Source organism: Oryzias latipes, chromosome 20 (assembly GCF_002234675.1).
Source record: "Oryzias latipes chromosome 20, ASM223467v1".
Classification (NCBI taxonomy): Eukaryota; Metazoa; Chordata; class Actinopteri; order Beloniformes; family Adrianichthyidae; genus Oryzias; species Oryzias latipes.
The window spans coordinates 24,156,284-24,182,575 of NC_019878.2; the positions used below are offsets into that span (position 1 = coordinate 24,156,284).

A 26,292-nucleotide genomic window follows, 5' to 3' on the forward strand; every position below is an offset into this window, starting at 1 on the left:
ACATCTTTCTGTATCCTATTCCAGTCACTTGGTCTTGTTGTGTTATAGATGCACACACACAGGAACACTTCAAATATGGTTTGTTTCATTATCTATGAGCTCCATGTTCTATGTAGGCTGCATCTTCCTCAACTCCATGCCAAGTTGAAGCCCGGGACAGTCGCTGAACTGGAGAGAGGATGATTGGACAAAAGCAAAGCAGAGAAACTGTTTTGCCAGAGACATGGAAGTGGCTGACGTGACCTTTGTGTTTGTACTTGGGTTCATTTACAGTCAGGAATGCGTTGGCAAAGCGTCACATGGGACTCTCCGCCTGTCAGGAGACTCAGACACTACAAGCATTTAGAAAAGCATTCATGACAGAATAAACCTGTGAAATAATGACGTTTTTTTATGGCGGCAGGTAACCTTTGACCTGCAGAAACATCTTAAATATGTTATGTTTTATCCTTGTGTTTGTGTTCTCTCTACTAGCGCTCATTTCTTGGGTTTCATGGATCCGAGGGACTGAGCTTAATTTTGACTGCCACTGTATGACTGTAAGAGCAAAGATGGTTGCAGAAATACAATATCAGGAGTGACAGGGAGATTATTATTTTATCCGAAAAGTGCTGGAAATGAATCTGAGATGCCACATATTCAATAAAAGATTCTCCTCAAACATAAATTGGTAACGGAGTCTTTTCACTCGATAAACCCCTAACCCTCTGGGTTGTCTATCCCAGATGACATTGTGGTTCATAACTCCCTGCGGGAAAAGACGAAATGCTTTGTTATAGTCACAGATGTGGGCCAGAGCAGGAAAAAACCATTTAGCTGTGGCCAAGCCCCCAACACACACACACGAACAGACTCGCACACAGCCGTGGGGTGTCTGGTCCATTAGGGGGCTTCAGCCTCGTCTGCACACAGACATATTGTGCACCAACATGTGTGTTTGCACTCAATTTGACTTTAGGACCTCTGGAGTTGCTGGATTAGATCTCCAAATACCTCCAAGAATTTCTCTGTTTTACAGATAAAAACATGTTATGCCCTTCATCCGCTTGTGTTCAGATTCCAGAGCACGATTCACCAAGAAGAGAGAGAGAAAAAAAAAAGAGGTCGCTTACATTATTCAGCAGCAAGAAAGGGAGCGGTGAGAATTCACGAATACAACAATCCTTTAACTGTAAAAAACTGGCGCAGGTGGAAAAATAATAAAAAAAGGACAAGAAGTGTGAGGAAAAAAAGGCATTCTTTCAAAATAAATCCACCTTTAGAAAATTGGAAGCATCTTAATTCTACAGATGTGACCTTATGTTTTGATATTTTTTAATATCTTTACATTAACTTTTGATTTTTTCTGATAATATATCAATGTACCAAACAGAATGAATGTAAATTATTTCTTTAGGAATAATATCCTCAATCAGGATTTGTGTATTTTGCAATTTAGACCCAATCAAACTATTATCAGCTTTTTGAATGATTAGACATGCGTTCAGTTAAGGAATTATTTCAATGGAAAAGCCACTGAAATAACTATGTCATTTTTAAGTGCATAAAATTTTTTTATACCAAGTTGTTCCGGTGTAAAATCTGGTGTCAAAGGTCAACTGTTCACTTTGGTAACCTGCCTCATTTGAGGGACTGCAACCTTTGGCACTTCCTGGTCGGTTCTGAAACTGAGACGAGGCGGGTCACATCCTCACGGTCATGGTTCCTGTGAGTTCTGAAGGAATCAAGACAAGTTTTACACACATGTTCATTTTCCTTTTTTCTGCTATTCTTATCACTATTTTTTTTAATCACAAAAGAAAAGTCTGAGCCTTCAACCTTTCCACTTGACCAAATCCTGAAAGAATAATTTGTAATGAAGCTGGCATTTAATGACATACATTTATTTTTAATCGTTGTTCTGGTTTTTCTCTTTAGCTTCACTTTGTTGGACACTTCTGACTGAAAATTCAGAAAAAAAAGAGCTTTAGAACAGTGATTTAAAGTCTCCAATGGCTTGATCATTTTCTGAGAATGAGGGAATAATTACTGCAAAATAATTTCAGTACAAATACTTTTATTGTGTGACTATAATTCAGAGAATATAGACACCAATAATAGTGTTTGCCTAGTTATTATTTATACAGCAAAGCATAGTTCTAATGTATAGATGGGAATGTCTGACTTTTAGTTTTAATCACCGATGACTTTAAAGTAAAAAGGATTTTATTCCAATGTTTGGGTTCAGTGTTAAAAGGTTCTCTGATTATGTAAGTTTGATTAAAACCAGCAGGTCAGACGAGGTTAAACATATTCAAATGTCTGAGTGTCAGGAGGTGAGATAAATGAACATATGACGCCATGGATGCAGAGGCCAGCTCTTGTCTGACATTAAGCACTTTGTGTTATACTTTTATATGAAAAGTGCTTTATAAAGTTTGATTGATTAACAGATGTAAGAATGGCTAAATGCTTATTGTCTTGGATGCTTTTTAAGGTTCATTTGTGTAGCTACACATAAGAAGACGCAGCTTTATTCTGACTCTAGATTTAGAGGCAGATTTCCTTCAGCTGTCACAGGTTTCTTGGCTAAACACAAAACTGCATGAAAATATGATCCAGACACAAAGTTGTAAACTTGAACTGATTTTAGATATTTGTAAAAGTACAGATTGGTCAGCGATTCACCAACTCCTGCTCTTGCCAAATAAACCACCCTCAGCTGTCTAAGTGCGCGTTTCCGGCTTCCTTGTTTAAAATTCTCCCTTTCACTTCTCACTACGTACATTTGTAAGTCAGTTTTTGGGCTTTACGTACAGAAGCGCGTGTTGAAAATTAAACTACGGTAGTTGAACTTGAAATAATAAGGAAGTTGTATTTGGTAGTGACGTATGGAGGGCAGCCTTTCCAAAACACCGACCGGAATTCTGTGACACCAAGTCCATCAAATATCAGAACAGAGAAAGAAAAAGGCTGGAACAAGATTTGCACGGCTTGGATAATTTACACCATGCCTCTTCCAGCTGTGAGAACATGCACAAGTATCTGGTAGCAACAGTCCAGTTTGAACACCGTATGCTAAAAATGCGTACAAGAACCTGCATTCAGAGCGCCTTGAACACGTGTCACATTCCGAAAATATTTATAATATCGCTCCTCATTGAAACAACATTAAGTGATCTTTCTGCTGAGCCAACATTTGGTTCCATGTTAACATTTAAACATGGAGCTCATCATCAGGTTCTGCAGAAGTCTGACTGGAGACAGGTGCGTTTGAACAGGGTAGGCGTGAAAACCGGGTGGACGTCTGGCCATGAGGCCCAGGACCAGGAAACACCGTCTCACCACACAACCGTGATTCCAAGTATGCATCTGTGGACGCCAGTGGAAATGTGACAAAAACCATTTCACACTCCCACATGATTTATTGATGTACTCTAAAGTCTGACACTACCCCCCCCCCCCCCCCACCCACCCACACACACTGAAACACACAGAACGGTCATGTTAAGTGGATGAGCAGCTTCCCCCATGAGGATCCTTCAGAAGACATGGTCTCCCAAGCATTATGCAGGTGTTTATTGTAATGACTTCCCTTTGAAACAAACTGCCATGGCTGCGATAGCCTTTCATCGTCTGGTTAGCAAAAAATAAATAATACCATTTAAAAAAATGCGTCATTTTTTTTGTTCCTGCACTAAAGAAAAAGCTCCACCTTAGGTTTCAGTTTCTATCGTACCATTAGGATTCAAAACACAGGTTGTGGTTAGAGCAAAAATAATGTGTGAAAACAACAAGTTTAATGCTTGTCTACATCATTCTGATTGCCTCCGTGACTCAACAGGAAATTGGAACAATACTGGAGAAAACAAGCATTGATCATCCAATAAACATCAGCCTGAGTCATGCAGGAGAGCCCCAGTTATTAATTGCAGGCCTTCTAGTCATAAAAACAAGGCAGAAAGCAATTCAGAGAGCTGAGTTTGAATCCCAGAGTCTGAGAGCCAGCCATCAAAAATTGAAGAAGAGAAAAGGTTGGAGCAGATTTCTACAGCAGTCCAGGGAAAGTGTGGGTCAGAGACTGAAGCTGACCAGAGACTTGCTTTTGTCCCAGAGGGGGCGGAACGCTCCCAGTAACAGACCATCACACAGCTGCAGACGCCTGAGGCGAACCTTTGCTGCTCTCCCCAGGACATGATCGTTTCAAAACTGGGGCAAAACTTTCCTCACTGATCCATCACATATGACAGAGTGAGGACAGAAAGGCTGCTGCTGCTGCTTTGAAAAAAAGAAACAAAAAAACCCAAAAAGAACGGGGAATTTTACAATCAAGCTGCCCAACGGAAAAAAATACCCAGAAAGCAAAGCTGCCGCATGATTTTAAAGACACTATTCCCACAATAGAACTGGATTGTTCTGCTCCAAATGTTTTTATTTCAGGACAAAATTAGAAAAAGGAAAATAAGTTTTGGTCCGGTTTGGACAGATAACCCCTTTGGGTCACGAGAGCCGTTTGACCAAAACTCCCCATAAAACACATCAGTGAGCTGGAGCTTTGAACCAGCAGACGTGTCCTTCATACATCAGTTTACGTCCACCGATGGAGAGTTGCACAGATTCTGCATTAATCCCAGCAGAAAACTCTCTCCAACACGAGCTCCACTCATTCCTGCTTAGGCTGGCTAAAATCATCAGAGCTCAGCGCTTTTTGGAAACTCCTGAGGCCGTTCCTGAAAGCACAGAGACAACCTGAGCCAACAATGCCGTCTCCAATTTCTTTTGTTATTATTTAAGTCTGATTACTGAGTCTGCAGAAAACGGCTCCGACATTAGAACTTAACACGTCGGTCTAAAAATGGAAAGATTATTGACCTTTAATAGATCAGAATGTAATATGAATTTGTGCTGTTATTGTCTACAATCTGCATCACATTTAGTCTAAAAGTAGTTGGTAGGAATTGGTTAAAGTACCACTCCGGTTATCTTCTGATTGGTTTTCAAATCGTTCCCATTGGTCTTTTATTTATGATTATGCTGTTTATAGCCCATAATCTAAAGACCTGTATTGTTTTCTATGACATAGTTTCTGTAGAACGTTTGGAGTTCATCAGAAATTCACTTCTGATTTGTGGGTTGGACTGTTGGTGTGGAGCAACCCCGCCCCCTTTCCCCTCTTAATTGTTGAGAGCTCAGAGCAGGGATCTTGTGAGCTGTCAATTGTATTTTCTACGCCAATAATGTGAGCTTTTTGATCAATTTGACTAAAGAGTTACGCAGAAATTCAGCTTTGAACTTAATTTACTTGATCCATGTCCTCCATCATCAGAAAAATGCCACAATGACGTTAAAAACGACAAAAGCACCATTTTCAGAGCGGATCTTGAAAGCACCAGTGAGATCTGAAGCTGCTGCTGTTCTTCCGTTTTCCATGTAAGCCTCTCATTGCAGTCTTTTCTAAACAAAGTTGTCTTTTTTGTTTTTAACAGAAACTTCTCTGAGCATTGTTTTCATGCTTTCTCCTGCACTGTACTTGATATAAAAGTGAATGAGTGATTTGGCATTTCTGAGACGGCTCTGTTCTGCAGAATCAAAAGAGCAGAAATGTCAGGCGTTCGCGTCAGAACAGACTCGAAGCATCACAGGTCCTCCGACGCCCAGATAATCCGTCACAGTCGGCTCACGCAGGTCTGACTGTGTTTAAAGAATGTCACAGGGAGAAGAAACAAACAACTCTCACACAAACAGTTCAATCAAGTGTGGATCCCTGCAGCAGGATTTGAGTCTTTAGGTTCTGCTGACGGTGGGAGGTGTAGCATTGATGCAGAAGCACAGCCTCACAGCCACATGTGTTCAAAGACTGAGGGAGGGGGCAGAAAGAGGAGTGGGAGGGTTCAGGCGTTACGCTGCAGCGTGAAGACCTGCAGGTTGAATGCAACGAGTGGCATCACTGACACTAAGAAAGAAGGAGGAGCTCTGAAACTCAGGGAAATGATTTGATTTGTTGGAAGATGGGTTTAAAATGAAGAAAATGAACAGGCTGCTGATGCGAGTTCAGAAATAACTAACTCTCCGACTATTAAAACAAAATGAAAATCAGTACAATCTGTGATGAACCTATCGTAACACAAACTACAAAGGTGTAAAGCCATCCCTGAGGTTTGAACACAGACTGAAATAGGGTCCAATAGAAAGCTGAACTGAAGAACGCATGAGCTCGTTTAAATTTACATTTACTGTTTTAGACTGACGAAACAGGGAAAGGAAGCCACTTTAACAAAAGAGTGATCTTCAAGCAACTGCAGTGCTAGCAGCTCCAAGCAAACAACCCAAGTCATCAAACATTTCCTCCAAAATGATGCTCAGATCCACCCTGATGGGTAAAAGACTGATGCCTCCATCCTACATCCTGTTGTCCGATGCTCCGGAGTGAAAGCTGAAGGAGGAACTGTTCTGAGCGCCAAGACCCTGTTTTCACAAGGCTGCAGGCTCAGCTAAACTCCGATGGAGTGAAGCGCAGACGAATATGCTGAAAGCGGTCGGCATCCATGCCTGCAGCTTCTGAAGATCTCGTCAGTCGAAACTGCTGCTTCCACGCCGGAGCTACGATTGGCCTCCATTTTTTAATCAACGTTAGTGACAAAACTAAACTCCACATGGGCCCGACCACAGGAGCTTTGCTGTGCCACTTTATTTTTAAAACAAAGACCCAGGTGGACCAAAACCACAAGGGTGAACCCAGATGGGGTCCTGAAGCCAATCCTGGGAATTACAATTAAAAAAAACTTTCAGTTCAAAAACCAAAAGAAGACAACATCCAACCAAAGGTGACACTGCCCCAAATCCAAAAGGAGAGGAGCAAATGGAAAAATCAAATTCAGAGACGTTTTAGTTACATTTACAGTGAGTCGCCTATTCCACTTAAAAGTAATTCTTTGTAATTTAAGAAATTTTAAATTAAAAGTTTGCTTTTAAAAGTCAAAAAGAAGAAAAACAAGAGATAAAAAGACTTTTTGTTAAAACCTGGAATGTGAGAAAACTGGCATAAAAATGTGATAAGAGTCCCACTCCCAGATGATTTAGCATTATGAAAAACGACAGAACATCAGTGACTGCAGGAGCAGAAATGCTGAGGATGTAAACACGACCAAAATGAGTTTCCCTAAAAGCAAGAGCTGATGTGAATCACAGAAACCCCCCAAACTGAAAACATGCTCAGATTCCACTCTGAGACGGAACCACCGACCGAGTTCTGACTCAAGGTAAAGAGAACTGACCAAACATGAGAACTAAACATAGAAAACACCCCCACAGCATCACAGCTATAAATAAACAGGAAAGTCAGTCTGAGTTCAGATGATGGTTCATGAAATAAACATGTTAGCTGCTGCATGTTGGGGGATTTTATCTGGAAAACACGGGGCTCTGTGTTGTTTACTGGTGAGGCTGTAAACAAGAGTAGACTAAAGACTTATTTTGTGTTGGTAGTTTGGCAAAGGGCACCTGAACTCACCTGTGGGAGCGAGGTGCTGACCGTTTGCTCCTTCCAAAGAGAAATCCATCCACTGCTGGTTTCCTGAAGTCTCCCGTTCAAACTTTTAAAGGTGTACACTCAAATTAGAACCAACATCTTCTTGGAACTTGCCACCTGGTCCAAACATTCCTCTCTTATTTCCTTTGATTTCATGAGTAAAATCTCTTCCATTCTCCTTCAGAAGCGTTCCTCTGGAGCAGGAAGTGATCACATGAAGGACACGGGAAGGGGAAGCTCCGTCATTAGCTGCAGCTTCTCATCACAGCTGTTGATGTTTGACAATCAGCTCCAGTCAGGTCCTGCTGCACAGACGATCCTGCAGAAAGGTTTGGAACTTTGTGTTGGTTTACTGCCAGGCAGATCACAGAGCAGTTTGTCTTTAGTTGCTGCAGAATGAGGTGAGTTACTTTCTCTCTACACCAGGGGGGTATTCCAGAAAGCAGGTTATGTGAGTTTTAGGCTAAGGAAGCGGATAACCTCAGCTTTTGCTTCAATAATAATAATTAGTACTTTATTTATCCCACAATGGGGAATTCTTCTCCGCATTTCACCCATCTCCTGGGGGGGTGGTGAGCTGCAGCCTAACCGCGCTCGGGAGGCGATAGCGTTAAGGGTCTTGCCTAAGGACCTCACTGGGTGATGTTAATTGCTTGCCATAGATATGGTAATTGACCCAAGTGCCATTGTTTATCCCCCTCTGGGAATTGAACCCTTGATTTCTGCATGGTAGCCTCTCACCTTACCAACCAAGCTACCCAGCCACTATAAAAAACAGAAGTATGTTTCAAGGTATGTCAAGTTGCCATAGCAACTCATGCTCTGAACATAACCTGGTCTGGAGCAGGTTTAGTTCAATGTTAGTTTTCAGAGAGGTGAAGCAGCATGGCGTGTCCATTTGAAGATGATTTAGTGGATGAAGAAGCTCAGATAATACTTTTTCCACCATGAGAGGGTGATAAGACCACATATGGATGTTGGAAAGAGAAACTTTTTACTTTGATCTAACTTAATTATTTGCTTCAGTTAAGAAATCATTTTTCGGAATTCATTCAACTTAAAAATTACACGTAGTTATCAGATAGTTATTTTACTTTCATTCAAATTAAGTAGGTGTAACTTTGGTGCTGCTGTTAGAGCGGCACCGCAAGGAATTGTGGGATACCATTCCCTTTGCCTTTCTGGATGGATTTGGGTTTAAGTGTGGGTTTTTGACCAAATGTGTTTATTTGTTAGCTGTTTTAATGTTTTTTATCCTACTATGTTTAATTCTTTCTGCACCATGAGTGAGGGGGAGGAAGAGGAGGATGAGTTTATTTAGCACCACTACTTCTTTGACATATAAGTGCTAAAGTTAAAGTCTGAGTTATGAGAACTGTACAAGAGAACTGTATCATTAAGCTTTATATTGCAAATCCTCACTATATCATTCATTTTAATGTTATAAAACTGAGAATATCTGCGGCCTCAAATTTAGACATGAATTTGAATTGGAGTAATATGACATTTAGTTGGACAAATATGTAAATTTGAGTTGTATAAACAACTATTGAGTTGGATAGACGTAAGAAATTAGGTGGAATAAATTTAACCCAATTACTTGTTACCAATTGAAGTCATTCATTTAAGGTGGATAAATTATGTGTGTGTTATAATGTAATCTTTTGCTGATGATCCAGCCGTAATACTTTTTGATGGTCGTATAATCTTCACACACCGTCATTATAATGTCAGACTCCGTCTCACTGAAGTATAGCGCTCTCTTTTGTTCTCCACACGTTTCCATGGTGACTCAGGATATTGGTGATCCATTGAGAATGTCTTTATGTACTTGCTGTGCACGTGCATTAACCCAGGGTTACCAAGTGGAGAGTAATTACGCTAACTCATATCCGGTCTTTTGGAACCGACATACCCAAAGTAAGCAAGTTCAGGCGGACCTCAGCCAGAGTTCAGGGTTAAAGTCAGGGAAGCTTATATGTGCTTTCTGGAACAGTCCCCTGGGCAGCTGCTGTATTTTTCAGTGAGGGTGATGCGAGTGTTTTTGCAGGTTTGTATTTTTGATTCCCTGTCTTCTGATTGGAGGCATCAGCTGCTCTTCACCACTGAGAGGTAACACAACTCTTTCAGGTCTGTTGACCCTGACGACGCAGAAAATGATTCTGAACTTGTCCTGCAGCTCTTTCCTACAAAAAAAAGATTGTCCCCATCTTGATCGATTTAACCCCATATTACAAGAAGGATTTATCACCGATAAATTCAGCTGCATCTCCAAGACTTCTCAGGAGCGCAGAGGGTGAGGAGGCGGATCGCCGTGGTGCTCCCCATGGCCAATTGTCCGGTCTTCTCAGTTTTTTATCAGACTTTGGCAGTGACCAGCAGCCAGTTCTGACTAATGAAAACTCATGGAATCAAGACAGCGCTGCCAGGTCTCACTCTCGCTACAACCAGAGGAGAGTCCTGTTCAGTCGGTTCCACTACTCCCCAGCAGTGTCTTCATACGCTCCCAGAGCTCCGGTCCACAGCGGCTCCTGACCTGATGAGCCTCATCACTTACTGTGTGTCTGCCCTGCAGGTTTTCCATCCTGCAGGTCCCTCACTCTCCAAACAGGACTGCAAAGACATCACTGGTCCACAGAGGTTTCCAGGAAGCAGCCACGATTGGTCCCCACAGTGACCTGTAGCCCATCACAGGGTTGTGGCTGCTGGGGTTGGCTGCAGGAGTAACATGGACACAGTGACCACAGTGGAAATGTTTGCATTATTCTACAGCCTAAATCTGAAATAAAAGGAGGTGCAGCATGTTCCATCATGCTTCATTTTTCTGTCAATGCTCTTGAGGTCGAAAGAATGGTCATTCTGAGCTGTTTCTCTGTAGAAGTCACTTCCTGTTTGGAATGTCAGTTGGAAGGAGTCTTTCAATCCAGTTCTTATATAAATGCAATGGGTTTAACTAAATCCAAATGTCTACCGACTTGGTTATCAGTACATTTTCTGCAATCTTAACCATTTCTGGTATATTTTTAGTCAGAAGCTTAAATCCAAAGAGCCTTCCAACAAGCAGGTTGGGTTTGGTTGAGTCATAAATTCTCACACTTGACCCCCTTGAGGTGACCTCAGCATTCACAAGTTACAGGGAACCTATTGTATTTTAGCAGTATTTAGTTTGGTGCTTTTTATTAGTTTTTCCCTCTACGTGTAACAAATAAACCCTTAATGAGATTAAAGGGTGTCAAGACTGAGTTCTTTTCGGTTGAAATTCCCTAGAACTGTCTCGTATCCCAACACTGCACCACAACAGTAACTCTGTGCTCAGCTGTTAGCTGATTTTACCATGAAGCATAAAAGACTGAACATGTTTACGATCTTCTGAAGCTCATGTGTTCAGAAGAACATGCTGTTTCCATGCAAAGCACAAGTTTACCAACAAGCAGATGGTTTGTTCTCTGAAAAATGCAAATCTGTGGCAGCATGAACCGCTCCAATGTGAGTTTGAGAAAGTCTTTGGCTTCTTAGCCTGACAACCAAAGGGGACAGATGGTGAAGAGATCAGTCCTGCCTTTTGAGGGTAAACAAGCCTCACTGAGCCCAAGATGTACCCCTCATTCATGCCTTTAGACTGAAAGCTCCTCAGCTGCTGCCGAGAAATGTATTTCACTTTCACATCTTGTTTCTCACAGTTTGATGGTCTAAAAGTGAAATAAATGTAAAACAGAAGATTAAAATGAAGAAACTGCATTAATTTGTAAAATTATGGAATTGGAAAGTCTTTCCTACTTGGTCTGGTCTGCTAAAATGTAGAGCTTTCTAAGGAGTAAAAGAGATTATTTAGGTAGTAATGAATCCTTTTTGCTTTTAATTTCTTTCAATTACAGATACAAATAAGAGGTAGTTTGCCAGAGGGCAGGCCAGAGGAAAAACAAGCCAGAGAAGGGCGGCTGTGTTTGCAGCAGACTCCATTTCCTGTTCAGACTGAGATCTTTTTAAAGAATTACGTGACCAAAAAACCTGAGAAAAGCTTAAACGTAAAGTCCTAACCAGGAAGCTTTCACTGTGGTTGGGCTGGAAATGGTTAAAAACACTTTACAGTCCAAACCGGAGTTCCCCCCCTGAACTCGGGTCCTCTTGACCTTGGTTTGTAGGGTTGGGTGTCTTCTCATCTCATATGATTCAATACACATCTCTATACGTGCTCCACCAATCCACACATCAAAGATTCAACTGAGTTTTTGCCGTTGTGATACCGTCTGATTCTTTTACCCTACCAGGTACATTCTACTGTAGGTATGTATCATTCTTTTGGCATAAAAAAATGAAAATGCTTTTTAACATTTTTTTTCTTAGCTGCACTTTTTAACTTAATCAACAAGCAGAAACAAGCAGAGGAAATGAAATGTTGCTGTGAGGACATGCCACCAGTTCAAGAGGACCTGGCTGCAGACAACAACATGGCGCTGTAACATCATTGGCTGGAACCTGGAGTCCGGAACCGGAAATTCACTTTCCAACCCCAAAATACTCTTTATATTGCCCCAAAACACTAACTTAACCCTTGTGCTATCTTAGATGACCCCACCCTTCCATTGAGGTGTTCTCCCTACCATGACAAAGGTGGATAAAGGTGGAAAGATTTCATGTAATCCATGGACACCAGTGAAGATCACAAATCATTGAAGAAAAAAGGTTCAGAGCACTGTCCAGTGGGTCTGGTTAACTCCCAATGTTAAAGTGCCTAGGATAGCACAAGGGTTACAAGGCGAACTTAACATTTACATTTTTTTCTTCGTTTTAAGCTTTAAAACCTTTAACGGAGATGTCTCTGTTAAAACCTCTTATTCTGTTTGACAAACTTTTCATGCGATCAACGTTGATCAGCTGATTATCAGAGTAAAGTGGCTTACTGCCGTTAAGCAACACTTTAAAGTGGGTTTTTTTCCTAATATGCAACATTTTACTAATATAAGGTGCTGCACACCGGCACAAAGCTGCTTTACTCCGCGTCAGAATGAGCTGATCCACATTGATGGGGCTAGGGGTTGAAAAGTTACGGTTAACAGTTTTACAAATCTGAACACTTTTGTTAAAATGCTTTTTGAAAGGAATAAAATGATTTTGCATCGTCATAAACTCATCTTGCAACCTGTTTGCAAAACCGTTTATTCACATTAAAGGCCCGTACACACCGGGACGAATATTCGCCAGGCGTTATTCGCCAGGCGTTATTCGCCAGCGTTTTTCGCCACGTTTTTTGTGTTCACACCCAGGCGATTTTCGCTGACGATGAGCCGAGCGAACATGCAATTTCATTCCCTGACATTAGATGGCGCTTAATGTAAAACAGAAATACTCCTGTACACAAGGTGGCGCTGCGCAACTTTACGCTTCTTAAAGTCGCTTTTCACTCAGAAGAAGACAGCAAGTATTTACGCGCTTGTCAGAATCATACAAAGAAAACATGAATATTTCAAGCACCAGTTGCTCCAACTGGTGCTTGAAATGGTTGTTCGGGGATATTTTAGAATGTCCGTCATTATTTCTTCGCAGCAGTGTAGACGCTGCTTGGCGTCTATCTTCTTCGCTGGTATGTGTGCTCAGAAAGGCAGTTTTATGTTTGAGCGCCCCCAAGTTGTGTTTTACTGTAACTTCAGAAGCTCCAGACACGTGTGCAAAAGCGCCGTTCTCATTGGTCGAATAGATTTCAACGCGATGCGTCAAACCAAAAAAACGAACCCGAGGCGTTTTTTAAAAAGTGACGCTTTGACGCGTGGCTTTTTTTCGCGTCGGTGTGCACACTCAGATTGGTGCCCTTTGTTTAGTCACGAGGCGTTAAACGTCGGCGAATATCGCGGGCGAAATTCGTCCCGGTGTGTACGGGCCTTAAAAGTTTTAATAAAAGGTGTTACAGTTCAGAAATCTTGTAGAGTTTCTGCTTCTTTTAATGATGTCTGGGTGCCGTCTTGTCTGCAGCCAGGTCTCCCTCTACTAGATAGCTCTTGTGGGTCAAAGGCTGGTTAACTGGTTAAGCTTTTTTAACCCAAATCCAAAGCGACCTCATCTACAAATCTAGCTGATCCTCATCCAACCAACATGTTCCAACGGTTTGATTCCCGATTTCCCTTCTGCTGACTCGACATCTGTAAGCTGAACGCACTCGGCTCCCATCTGCATCTTTTTCTTCTTTTCATTTGGTTTTCTCCTTTGCTGCGTTTTCGTGGATGAGGTGATGATCTGTTTTCTAAAAACAGTTTTTAAACGTGTTTTCGGAACTCCGGCACTGAAACTCCTGTCAGTTTTTACTGAAGCACTGCCTGAGGGCTGAAGATCAGGGCCATATTGGTTTTTGGCCTCTTTCCGTGAGCACAGACGCTTCTCTCACTCTGAAATAATGGACCATAAATGATGAAATCCACAAATACTTTAGCATTTATGTCAAGCAATGCTCCTGAATAGCTGAAATGTTTTTGCACCCTTAGTAAGAGAGCGGAGGCTCTATTTCTAAATATAAAGCTGTGAGGCTCTGTTCATTTTAAATAGAACAGTTTTTCTAACTTTCTCTTATCGACCCAAAGAGCTGTATGGTTGCTTTTCTTAGATTGATGGAAAAACTGTTCATTCTTATGGCCCAACATTTAGAAAGTTTTACTGACTCTAAACATGGATATAAATTCACTGTGTGGCACGTGCTCTTTGATTTTTTCAACAGCATTGATCCCTCCTACACAGCTGAAGAAGAAGTTCATGAAGGCCGGCTGATGCTTCGATTATCGACCACTGGACCGTCAGACTGAAGGCTGAAGGAGGTCAGAGCACAGGAGCATCATCGCGTCTATTAAGCTTCCACAGCGCCGCCTTTCAGTCCAACTCAGAGAGCAGGTCGTCTTCCGACGAAGTCTGCAGCCGCCAAAGAAAAACGAAAAGGAAGACGAAAATAACTTTCTACCAGAGTTTCTGCACCTGCTCAAACAGGCAAATGGGGTCAAATCAGGATCACCTTAACCCTTGTTCTATCTTATATGACCCCCCCCCCCCTTCCACTGACGTGTTCCCCCTACCATGACAAAGGTGGATAAAGGTGTAAAGATTTCATGTAATCCATGGACACCAGTGAAGATCACAAATCATTGAAGAAAAAAGGTTCAGAGCACTGTCTAGTGGGTCTAGATGACCCAACTCCAAATGTTAAAGTGCCTAGGATAGAACAAGGGTTACAGTGAATGAAAATTACATTGTAAAAAATAAAAATAAAAAATAATGAAAGATTCAAGAGTTTTAAAGTCGAAAGTATATACTATAAACCTGAAAGAAATTTTCAAAATGTAAAACTTGAATTAATGTATAATGGTAAATTTTAAACTTGCTAAAAAATTAAAAACAATTCTTGACCTAAAACTGCAAAAATAAATCTGATTTGTAGTGTACAGTAGTGAGAATCAGAGGAGGCATTACAAAGGCGGCGACAGCAGATGCCGTTTTAGAGCAGAAATGACTTCACTATAAGCCTCAATCACGTGATGTCAATCACGCCCCCTTAGCCCCGCCCCCACGTGAAATTAGGCTAAACACCAATAAATCTGAATTGAAAAACCAAATTGAGACTGAAAGCCAAGAGAAATGAAAAAAAAGGTGAAAAAGTAAAACAGCAGATATTACAAATTAGCTTTTATTTTTCTATTCATATTTTAAATTTACTTACTTTTCTTATTTTAAATATTTATGTCAAATTATTATTATTTTTTAATTTTATTTTTCAAATGCTTCATAATTTTTTGTATTTAAAATATTTTGTTTTTAGTTTTCAAAATTCAAATTTAAATTCTTCTAAATCCTGATTTGACCCCAGACAGGACAACTTTATCAAGAGGCTGAAATGCATTTTACCAAATAAACAGACGATTCCTGATATGATTAACGTTTAATCTCAAACAGTGTTCAATGAGCCTGATTGGAGCCAATGACTGTTAGTAATATAAGATACAAATATGTTACAAAGTTCCTTTTGTTTTATACTTAAACATTAAATAAATTTTAAAAATGATTAATGCTCACCCCTCCTTTAGATGTCTTTCTAAATCTGAGGAGGAGAGTATTTCCTGAAACTTGCAGAACCAAAAGTCATCAATCTTTGGCTTAGAAAGGAAGCCGCATTTTGACAAACTGTTAAACCTTTAAACTTTCTATCCTGACATTTGACGTCTAACATTTTCCGGGATCCAGACGTCGGCGCCGGTTTGCGTTGGTGCAGCATCCTTTGTGAGGAGGCTGCAGACTCGGTGAAGGACAGCAGGGATGGCAGAGCGCGGCCTTCACAGACGGGCCTCAGAGCCGCTCTGATGCTGAGAGCTGCTTCCTCGTGAAACAGCGTTCAGCCCTGATTCCTGGGATGGAATCAGCCTCAAAGTGGGAATTCTTTTTCCTGCTGATGGATAATTGTGGCCGTTAAGAACACGTCTGTGCTTTGCCGTTTTGATCACATCTATCCTTACTTCATGTCATTATTGAACCTCCTGTCCTAAACCAGTGTATGCGCAGACGCAGCTGCAGCCTATTATTCACAAGAAAGAATGATGGTTGTCTGGAATGTGAAGTCTTTAGTTTTTGACTATTTTTATCTTTGATGGGGGGTCGGGAGGCTGAACTTTTAAATGGAAATGAAGTCAGGAACGCAAATGAAAGCATACGATGCTGGGATTCTCGTCCCTGCAGGCAGCTGTAGGAAATCATACAAAACTCGCTTTTGTGCTTTGGAGCTCATGCTATATATTGCCCCCCCCATCCATCTACCTCCCACAGGACCAGCGGGCTCGTAAAGCTCACCTACTCACACACATTACATAATGAGTATTCCACCATTCCTGTTTGGGTTTTCTATTCAACGGGGGGTCAGTGTTATCTGTTTTTCAAAGACCAGAAATGTAGCTAATTAGCAGAGGCCCTTTTGTTAGGAACTCATTAAAATTAATTCAAACTTTATTTTTATTTGCATAACTTGTTTGGATGAAGAAAAAGCACACAAAGACTGAAAGTCATTGCGTTTGATTAACGAGCGTCTCTGGACAGAAAACACAACAAAGACTTTTGTTTCATTTGAAGACGGCGCAGAGGAAAAAAGCTTCTCTTTTCTGTGAAGTCCTGCTCACAAAGATGTCGCAGACTCTTTTCTTTGCTTATTGACAGCAGTTTTGTCAGATTCTGTCTGATGTCTGAAAGGAGCCTGAAGTTAATTTGGATCATCGTGAATAATTGGCCTTTTCTGAATCTGCTGCTCTCAACTATTAATGAAAAAGAGGAAAATCTTTTGGGGGCGATTTGATGAACCCGCACAAAGAGCCCCCGGGCTACCGCACACCTCAAAGAACATCCTGATAAGGTTGCTCTAGAAGCCATTATGGCTTCTGTAAACTGTCAATGTCCATAATTTATTGACAAATGGACACTTCTGCAGTGGATTTTTCTGTCTGGCTTCAAAATAGCTTCTGACCTCGCCGTGACTCACGTCGATCTGCTCTCTGATTAGTTCCATAGTCAAATGTCAAATGTCTGCAGTCGGGTGGTTTCACTGTTGGGCTGACAGGGAGAAGCTAAATGCCTGACATAAAGTGGAAAAACTTCAAATGCTTCAGGATTTTAAAGAGCACCAGACTTTTCCTCATGGATTCCTTTCATTCTGATTTGCATTTATGGCTCTGAACTCTTTTTTTATTTCTTTGTTTTCTTCTGCTTGTTTTGCTGAAGGTGGCTCGCCTGTTCTGCAGTGACACTCATGAAACGTGCTTCATCTTCACCGCATCCTGCAGAACCCACCTGTTTCGTTCCCCTGGAGACTCGACACCCTCGGTTCTGTCCCCGGCTCTGTTCCCGCCTTTATTTTAAAAGATATTTGTCGTCTTCCTTTTTGTGTCTTTCGTTACACCTGAAAGATTCAAAACACAGAAGTGAGTGTGTAAATGTGTGGATGTGTTTGAGTGTATGGTTGTATTTGTGTCAGCATCAGTATCTGTGTGTGTGTCAGAGTGTGGTTGTGTGTATGTGTGTGCGTGTGTCAGTGTTTGGTTGTGTGTATGTGTGTGTGTGTGTCAGTGTGTGGTTGTGTGTGTGTGTGTGTGTGTGTCAGTGTGTGGTTGTATCAGTATCTGTGTGTGTTTGTATGCGTGTCTGTGTGTTTGTATGCATGTCTGTGTGTGTTTGTATGCGTGTGGTTGTGTGTATGGTGTGTGTGTCAGTGTGTGGTTGTGTCAGTGTGTGTGCGTCTGTGTGTAGTTGTATGTGTGTCTGTGTGTGCTTTTATCTGTGTCAGCGTGTGTTTGCATCAGTGTGTGGTTGTGTGTCTGTGTGTGTTTATATCAGTGTCTGTGTGTGGTTGTGTCAGTGTGTTTTGTATCAGTGTGTGGTTGTATCAGTGTCTGTGTGTGGTTGTGTGTGTGTGTGTGTGGGGTTGTATCAGTGTGTGGTTCTATCAGTGTTAGTGTGTGTTTGTGTGTGTGTGTGTGTGTGTGTGTGTCTCAGTCTTCACAGCCCCTTTTCTCTAATGACTTTAAATCAAACTGAACTAAATGACTTTTCATTGTAGAATTAACTGCTGGAGAAATCAGACCCCTCCCTGTGGTAATACCCCTCCCTCTGGGGCAGACCCCTCCCTCTGGGGCAGACCCCTCCTTCAAGGGGGTATCAGCCATCAACACAATCAAGCGCCGCTCCCTTTAGCGTCTATATGGAAGTCAGGCTGAGCCCGAGTCATTTTGTGAGCCGCTGCTGTTTGGTCTGCATTCCACAGTCACATGTTCAGATTTAGATCAATGATTAGAATCAAGGAGGCAATTACAATTATGAAAGTCTCCTTCCAATCGATGTCGGCGCCGGATTCTACTCAATTTGAAGGAATGCTGTTTATCCATTTGTCTGTGCTGACATGTGGGACATAATTGCATCGTCTTCATGGGAGCTCTCCAAATCCTTCCAGACAGATGACATTTCTGCTGGTTGCTGCCAATTCCACTGCTTTCTGTACGTCTGACATGTATAATAACTTCAATCATGAACATCATGAAATATGGAAATTAGTGGAATAAAAGCTATACTGACATCTCCATCAAATGGATCCAGATATCCTCTCAGTATTTGGGCTTTACCACCAAACTAAAGAGCTTTTGATGAAAGCAAACCAAATCCTACAGAGATGTGCTTTTGTTCCTGGAGACACAAAGACGGTTTGTGTTTTTTTTCTGAGCCTGGTTCGCCTCGCCATAGCAGAAGGTCGCTGTGAAGACACGGATTCAGAAGACTTTACGCCAAAAGTGGATTTTCTTTTCTAATTCAAACTAATTAGTGTGCGAACAGCATCCACGAGGTCCGTGGTGGTCCACAGCAAACAGGCGTGTTGGACTCCGATTCAGAAAGGAGAAGCAGGAACACTTACAGGTGTGGGAGGCGGAGCCAGGTGCTCGACGCCGTTTTCCTGCGGAGCGGAAACGCTCCTGAAACAGCAGCTCATCTCGGTCATTGGGAGACAACTAGCAACCGGATTACGGAAAAGTGCTGGAACTTTACGGACGTTGAGGAAAAACAGAATTGGACCAAATTGCCAAAAATGCTGAGACGGAGGGAGCGTAAACCAAAAAAATAGATTAGATGAGAGAAAAATGATCATTCAAGGAAGTAAATGAACTTTACTTTGGATTTGCTTCTGACGTTAATGGATAAAATGATGGTTATCTCCTCCTGCTGTGGAAAGCTCAGGAAGCGACCCCAGAAGAGCTTCCTCTGTGGAAACAACCCCCGTCAGCCGTTTTGCATAATTGTCCTCGGTGCCCGACGCTGACCGCACAAACCTCCTGAAGCTGAGCGCTGCAGAAAAGCCTTTCAGACGTTTTCTTTCACATTTGGGCTTTTTCAAAGCCCTTTGCAGTCATTTCAATCACATTCTAATCTGGCTTTTGACAGTCCTTCCTTCAGACTCTTTTTCTTCTCCTGGGTGGATTTGTAAGTGAACTCAGGATCACTTTCAAGAAGAAACTTCAGCTTTCAGGCAGACGTCCTCTCTTTTCATTATGCTTTGTGGTTGTTTTCTTGTTGAAATAACCTCAACCAAACAAGATGTTATCAAAGATAACCTGAGTAAATACAGAATGCAGTTTTCAGTGCTTGCATATATCTTTTTAAACTAGCCGAACAAACAGGTATCAGGCTTAGAGGTCAGCTGATTTGTCATCCAAACCAGGCAGATTTCTAAAGACACTTTTGTCAAAAAGACTAAAAATGTTCTTTTATGAATTCCAGCTCATCTTTATATTAAATTTTTCTTCAACTCTTTTCCTCAAAACCACAAAGATCAGAACGCGTTTTTATTCAATTTTATGACAGAAAAAATGTAGTTTTTCTTCGGTCAACACGTTTTTAATAAATAAGTTATGTATAAATAAATGTGTTTACCATGTCTTCAAATTCTGAAGCTTCTGACTGTTTCTTTTGTTTTTAATGTAATCCTTTAAATGAACTTATATATTTCTGGTATTTTATTCGCATGTTTGCTGCATATTAGCTTATACTAAAAGCCTCATGCCATGGAGATGGAACTGATGTTTTGTTATATGTCTACATTTTTATATTTGTCCCTATTCAATAAATAAATTAGCAAACATAAACAAACTCTGCTTATGAATGAGAATCAACAAACGTAAAAAGGATTTGTTTTCCCCATACTATAATAATGCCCTCACCATGCTTTATGGTTGAACAACCCGCCTTCTTTAGCAGAGATGTGAGCAGTTAACTCCAGCATTTCCTCTGTTTGTCAGCCTGGATCTGAATTTTGGTTCATTAACCATTTTTGTCGTCAGAGTGGTCAATCAGAGTCTAAACAGACAATCCCACTGGGTCGTTTAATAGGACGCAACCATCACCACTGACAAACCGAGGTAAAAAAAAGAATGATAATGAATCTGCTAATTACCCAGGAATGTCACATTATCATCAAGATGCCAAGAAAAATGTCAAAATACCAATCAGTGTTCTTCCAGAGTCATTAAAGGAGAAAAAAATGAGACGCTAGCTTTAAATAATTCAAAGCACGAGAAGTTAAATAACCTTCAAAATTCTGTTGAAGTCTTTTAAGAACAAATAATCCGGCAGTGAGGGTGACGGGGTGACTGAGTCACGGAGGACTGCTGAGAAAAAACCCCACTTCCAAACTCACTTGATTCTGGTTCAATTTTAAACTAAAACACTAGAGTCAACTTTTAATAAATAAACGCCAATAGGGAACAAAAGCAAAATAAAATAGGAAGACATCGTCTTACAGGTGAGAAAAATCGGTGAGACTGAAGTGAAATTCTGGTTTAGTCTAACATCTGTTTGTTTTCCTCATTTAGGTTTTAGTTGTAGGAATCTACAAACAACAGTTTTTGGGAGGATTCATTTGTTTTCACAGCCTTTGAATATTTCATGAGTTTAACTATCTTTTAGTCATATTAGTCACTTTTAATGATGGCAGTTTGAGGCAGTTTGAAGGTCAAAGAGACAAATGCCACGAAAAATCCTCATTTAAGTCTTTGTTCTTCTTCAAATGAGCCATTCTTCAATTGATACACCAAACTCAACATAAAAATAATTTAATGGTCCAAATATCAACAGTCCCTCAAAGAAAATATGGACTAAACCCGATGTCAGTCTACTGGACATATGACCATCAATAATGATCCATACGTTCATTTTCAGATCAGTTCCAGGAATTTAGGGATAAACTGACAGTGAAATCTTGAAGAAACACATTTGTTTTACCTCTAAATTCATTAACGCTCCCTGAAATACGGCAACTCTTCATCCGTTTATGCAAATAACGGAATTCCAACGGATTCCAAAGTGGAGAAAAGCAGCTTTGCCCTGATATGCAACAACGTGCACGTGTTATATGTGTAAGCCCTAACCACGCATGTACGCATTTTTACGTAGACTTTTCATTAGAAGTGATTGCTCGTACGCACGTTTCAGAGCCCGGTGTGAACATAGCTGTGTCGTTATTTAAAATGTGCTATTTGCAGTGACAGCACTGAAGTAACAGGGTTGATGTGTCTCTATGAGGGGTTTCAATGCGTCATTTCTGTTGTTTGAGAAGAAAGTTTAGCTTTTTTGCACAAATTTACAATTGGTTGATTTGAAAAAATAGAATCCACTCCAAAAATACAAAGGGAGACTAGTAGGGAAACTGTCACGGGCCACGCGGCAGAACCACAGGACAAACAAAAAAGATTTTCAATAATAGGTATTTGTCATGGTACCTCTGGGAGTCCTCTCCTCCCCCCTCTCTTCTCTGCTCTTCCTCCACAGATTGAACCCAGCTGTTGGCACTTCCCTCATCTACCCTCCTGAATTTAAGATAGCCTTGCTCCGGTATTATTCGCTAGTTGGTTGCCCCACCATGGTGCAGCAGTACCTGGTCACTATTGTAGCCACGGTTGTCATGTTGTCTCTCGTTTTGATAACCCAGTAGCCCAGCTGTCATTCCTGTTTACAGAAACTTCATCTGCCACAAGTGCCGACCTGGGTTCATTCTCAAGCTCCTGACAATTAAGTCCACCTCGCCGTCCTGACCACCAGCCACGCCATTTTTCCACGCCACGCCATGCAATGTTGGATCACTAGCTGCAAGCTCCATCTCACCGGCCTCGTCAAAACGGTGTCAACTACACGCAAACTAGAGTCCTTACCTTCTGGTCCACTCCGCCCTCTCTGGCGACAGCATCCGCGGGACTCCTCGTCAAACACCCAAGAACAAAAATAAAACTCTTTCTAAGCCAAGTCCTAGTGCGAGCGTTTCCGGGTTCCAGCACTTGGGTCTGTTCTCGTCACAGCTGACCATGACAGTTTTCTTCCAATCCAACACAGAAATGGCATGGGCCTAATCAAAATGGGGTCAACTTAACAAAAATGTAACTGAGAAAATCAGGAATAAAAGCTCAAACCAACTGAACCAAATCTGACCCCCCCCAGGAAATGTTAGGGAGATTTTATACAGGCTGATCAGACCAATGACACAATAGGAGGGGAACCACAAATGCAAACCATTCAAACCCTAAATCTTGGCTAAAGAAGTAAATTATCAGTAATTTTAAGCTTTAACAAACAAAGCTGAACTTATACTCCAAAACAAGTTAACCACATTTCAAAAATACACACATTTGTCCAGCTAAAGAATGAACTTTGTCTTCCCCCTCCATTGTCTCCAAATGGAAGTCTTCAGGAAGTTGTCCTACTCCTCCCTCTGCCAATCAGGACTCAGAGAGAACTCAAAAGAATTGAAAACTCCAAACAATCAGAACAAAATTAACTAAATCTGTGCAGTTAATTTTCCCATGTAATACGTAAAATAACTTTTTGCAAGTATAAATGCTTTACTAATCTACAAATCTGAAGACATAGAACAAATGAACTTAACTGAGGGGCAGCGGGTTCTGTCCTCACAGAAGCTTCGAAAACCTGATCAGATCATCCGGGTGCTCAGATTTGCTCCTGCTTCCTGTTTTTTCATATAAAAGTATTAACTTTAGGTCTCCGTGTTGTAAGTCCTTGTAGGTGAACCCTCATTACCCGCTGGGGGCCGCCCCCATACAGGCCATTTATCACGCTAACCCCAATAGTGTCCCAACATTAAATTAGCCCAGTTGGACGAATGGCAGAGGGGGAAATGCAGCATTCTGCCTGTTGATCTACAGAAAGGAAAAATGCACTTAATGACCCAGAAATTCTAGTTTCTCCAAGAACAGCCACAAATACCCTTAGATTTACCCCCCCAAGTTTAATTTGAAACTTTATGCACCGTTTGTGCCACACAAGGCTTTCTAAATGTCTTGTCAAATGGAAGTTGACTTTTCAAGCAATGAAGGGAAATGACCATTCAGGGGAAAAAAGCGCCCATATTGGAGGTAATATTAAAAGCAATCCATTCTAATCTGTGCAGTGAGAGATATGTGGCATTTCCCTAAAAGCTCACTGGACTTGAAAGTGAAGCAGAGGAAGCACTCGGGTCTATTGTAGAATCAATATTTTCTCTAAAATGCTCACACAAATGCAGTGACTGCTATTGTTTTATATTAATAGGCAGAAGCTGACAGAAAGGGTTATATAGCCCATGACTTAAATTATTATTTCAACGTTAAACGAAAATTCAGCAGCACGGAGAGGGAAAAAGTAATTATAAAGACAAAGCACATCATTCAGTTTCAGATTTGAACCCGTGTTACAAAGGCGGGCTGCAATAAGAGCGAGGCTGCGGCGTGTAAACATGGTGTTGCAGGATTAGGATGTGCTAAATTTGGTTCTGAACTAAGTGTTTATTAAGGACAAAAGATCACCAGAGATAATCTGTGCATGCAGACAGCCGGAGAAGAACAGAGAGGATTTAATCGCGGCAAATATTGGGAGAGACGAGTTAACACGCAATTCTTACTTTTTACCACAAAGACAGATTTCATTTGTACAAGTCAGAGAACTTTCATGACTTTTCCTGCATGTCCATTTTTGTTGATCTGTTCAGTTCTCTTCTGTTTCTACCAACTCAACCCGTTTAACCTTCATCCTCTTTGATCTGGTTCTTTTACTGGAGGGGGCCTCTGACCGCGTCACACAGCCCACTAATGATTAAGACTTCTTTAAAGCACACTAGAAATGCTTTCTTATTATTTCTTCCTCTGTTTTTTCCATCCCATAATGACAAATCTTAGACCTTGGGAGCGAACAAAATTCTTTTCCCTTTCTCTTTCCACCCGTGGAGACGTTTCCCGGGTTGTTTGATGAGCGATTCCTCTGCGGTCTCCTCTCCGCCGTGCCTCTAAAACAAAGCAGGGTTTAAATTAGGTTCTGCTTAGCGACTCGTGAGCAGCGCCGGCTTTTCCAGGCTTTCCCACTTTCAGGAAGCAGAGTTTAGATTGGAAACTGTCACCTCCGTGTGCTTTCTCTTTCTAATCTTCTTGCGTAACTCCAATCTAACATGTCTTCTGGCCTCACTAAGTCTTTGTCGGGGCTAATCTTTTGTTCCATAGCAGTTACTTAAACCCTGAGGTGATGGGCACTGACTGGCTTCAGAGGTTTAGCTTGGCCTCAAGATCTTCTTGACAATGTCAGACTCCATGCACTTATCCTACAGCCAAACCAGTCAGCAAAACGACAACAGGAGCTCTTCCTTTAACACCATGCAGAGTGGGGGGGTTAAAGGGTGGATTAGTGGATAGATCATTCAGGTGTCCTGATTTACCTTAACCACATTAGCATTAGCAAACCAAAACCCTTCCAGACCTTTGTAAGTGGAGACGGTTTTTCTGGAATGATCAGTCGTGAGTTTCAGGCTCCTTCTAGTCGCTTTAGAGTTCTTTCTTAATGTTTTTCCTTTTTCATTTGTCTTTATAGTTACATCAGTCACTGGGATTTTTCCCTGTTCTGCAGATGACCTGCAGGTTCATGGAGACTAGAGTAAAAAAAAGAAATAGTGTTAAAATAATGGTTCAAAATTTAATCCAAAGGTTTTTTCTCAGAAAATGAAGTCTGAAGTCTGAAGCTTGGTGACGGCTGACTTTGGCTTTTTGTTTTGAAAGTTGAACTCAGAAGTTACAAAGCATCAGACTTACATTGGCAGTAATGAAGAGGATTTATTTTTAATCCCATTTCACCTCCATCTCCAGGAGTGAGAATCAGGCCCCCCAAGTTTGAGGTCTACCAGAAAAAGGTCTGAATGACCTCTTTAATTCAGAAAGAAGTCCCTCCCTCAGGGGGAGGAGTTTAATTTTTTGTGCATTCTGATTACTTTGATGAAGGATGTAGGGTGGAATCAACCCAACAGGTTGGTGCAGCATCTTTGGTGACGAAGACTTTGTACGGGTTTGTGGCGGTGAAGACAAAGATGATGCAAACACGACCTCAGCTGTCTGAAGAAAATTGATGAGAAATTGGATTCTGGATCGGTTGGAGATCATAAACCCTCATACCAATGACCCATGTAGGATTGATCTAGTCCTGGATTACATTAGGACTACAGTAATCAACAGGATTATCTTCCTCTTCTTCTTCATCGTGTAGTTTTATCTGCAGTCTATGCGATTCTTCACGCCTCCAGCAACAGCACAACAAAACACCAAACAACAGTGTTCACGTCAGCTGAATTTTACACCAATTTGACATCTGACCTGCCTGGAAAATCCTCAAGTCTCCATCCAAAGAATGAAAGCAGACGACTGAAGGAAAACCGCCTCTTTAGACGCCACATGGCAGGCGGTACGAGGAAGGCTGAGCTTGAAAGTCAGAGGAAAAAGGAATCAGGGGTTCAAAGCAAGGTAAGCCTCCAGAGACTGAACCCCTGGGGTTGTTTGATGTCATGGGGGTCTAGGTAATGCTGGGGCAAACAGGAACTGCCCTGCGATTGGGACATCTGCCCAGGAACAAAGATGAAGCCACGTTACTGATCATCACAACTTGTGTTGATGTCTCCTGCGTACATGAGTGTGAAAGATTCAGACAGGAAGTTGTAACAACACATAAAACACATAACACATGTGCAACACATAAAACACTCAACACGTCCGTCTCTAAGCTCCGCTAGCGTACAGATGCTGCGTTGGCATAAAGTTCCTTAAATTCTGACAGAGACGTTTCTCCCAAACGTCGTCTACAGAACTCGGTGGGAACAGGAAAGCTGTAGGCAGTCGTCCACATCTGTCCCTTTTGAGAAACGCGACTGCAGTGTCAGCATCCTAAAACAGGTTTCATCTTTTTTTTTCTCTGAGACTGAAAATCTTTGCACGTTG

At 41.5% G+C, this 26,292-nt stretch overlaps 1 protein-coding gene across 1 annotated transcript; it reads left to right on the forward strand.

Moving 5' to 3' along the window:
- The first annotated feature begins 7,785 nt into the window (after positions 1–7,785).
- On the forward strand, positions 7,786–10,734 carry LOC101174542. The gene is made up of 3 exons (XM_004081196.4): positions 7,786–7,908; positions 9,558–9,619; positions 9,687–10,734. The coding sequence occupies exons 1-3, from the start codon at positions 7,904–7,906 to the stop codon at positions 10,040–10,042; spliced, it is 423 nt and encodes a 140-aa protein (XP_004081244.1). The 5' UTR covers positions 7,786–7,903; the 3' UTR covers positions 10,043–10,734.
- Positions 10,735–26,292: the final 15,558 nt, after the last annotated feature.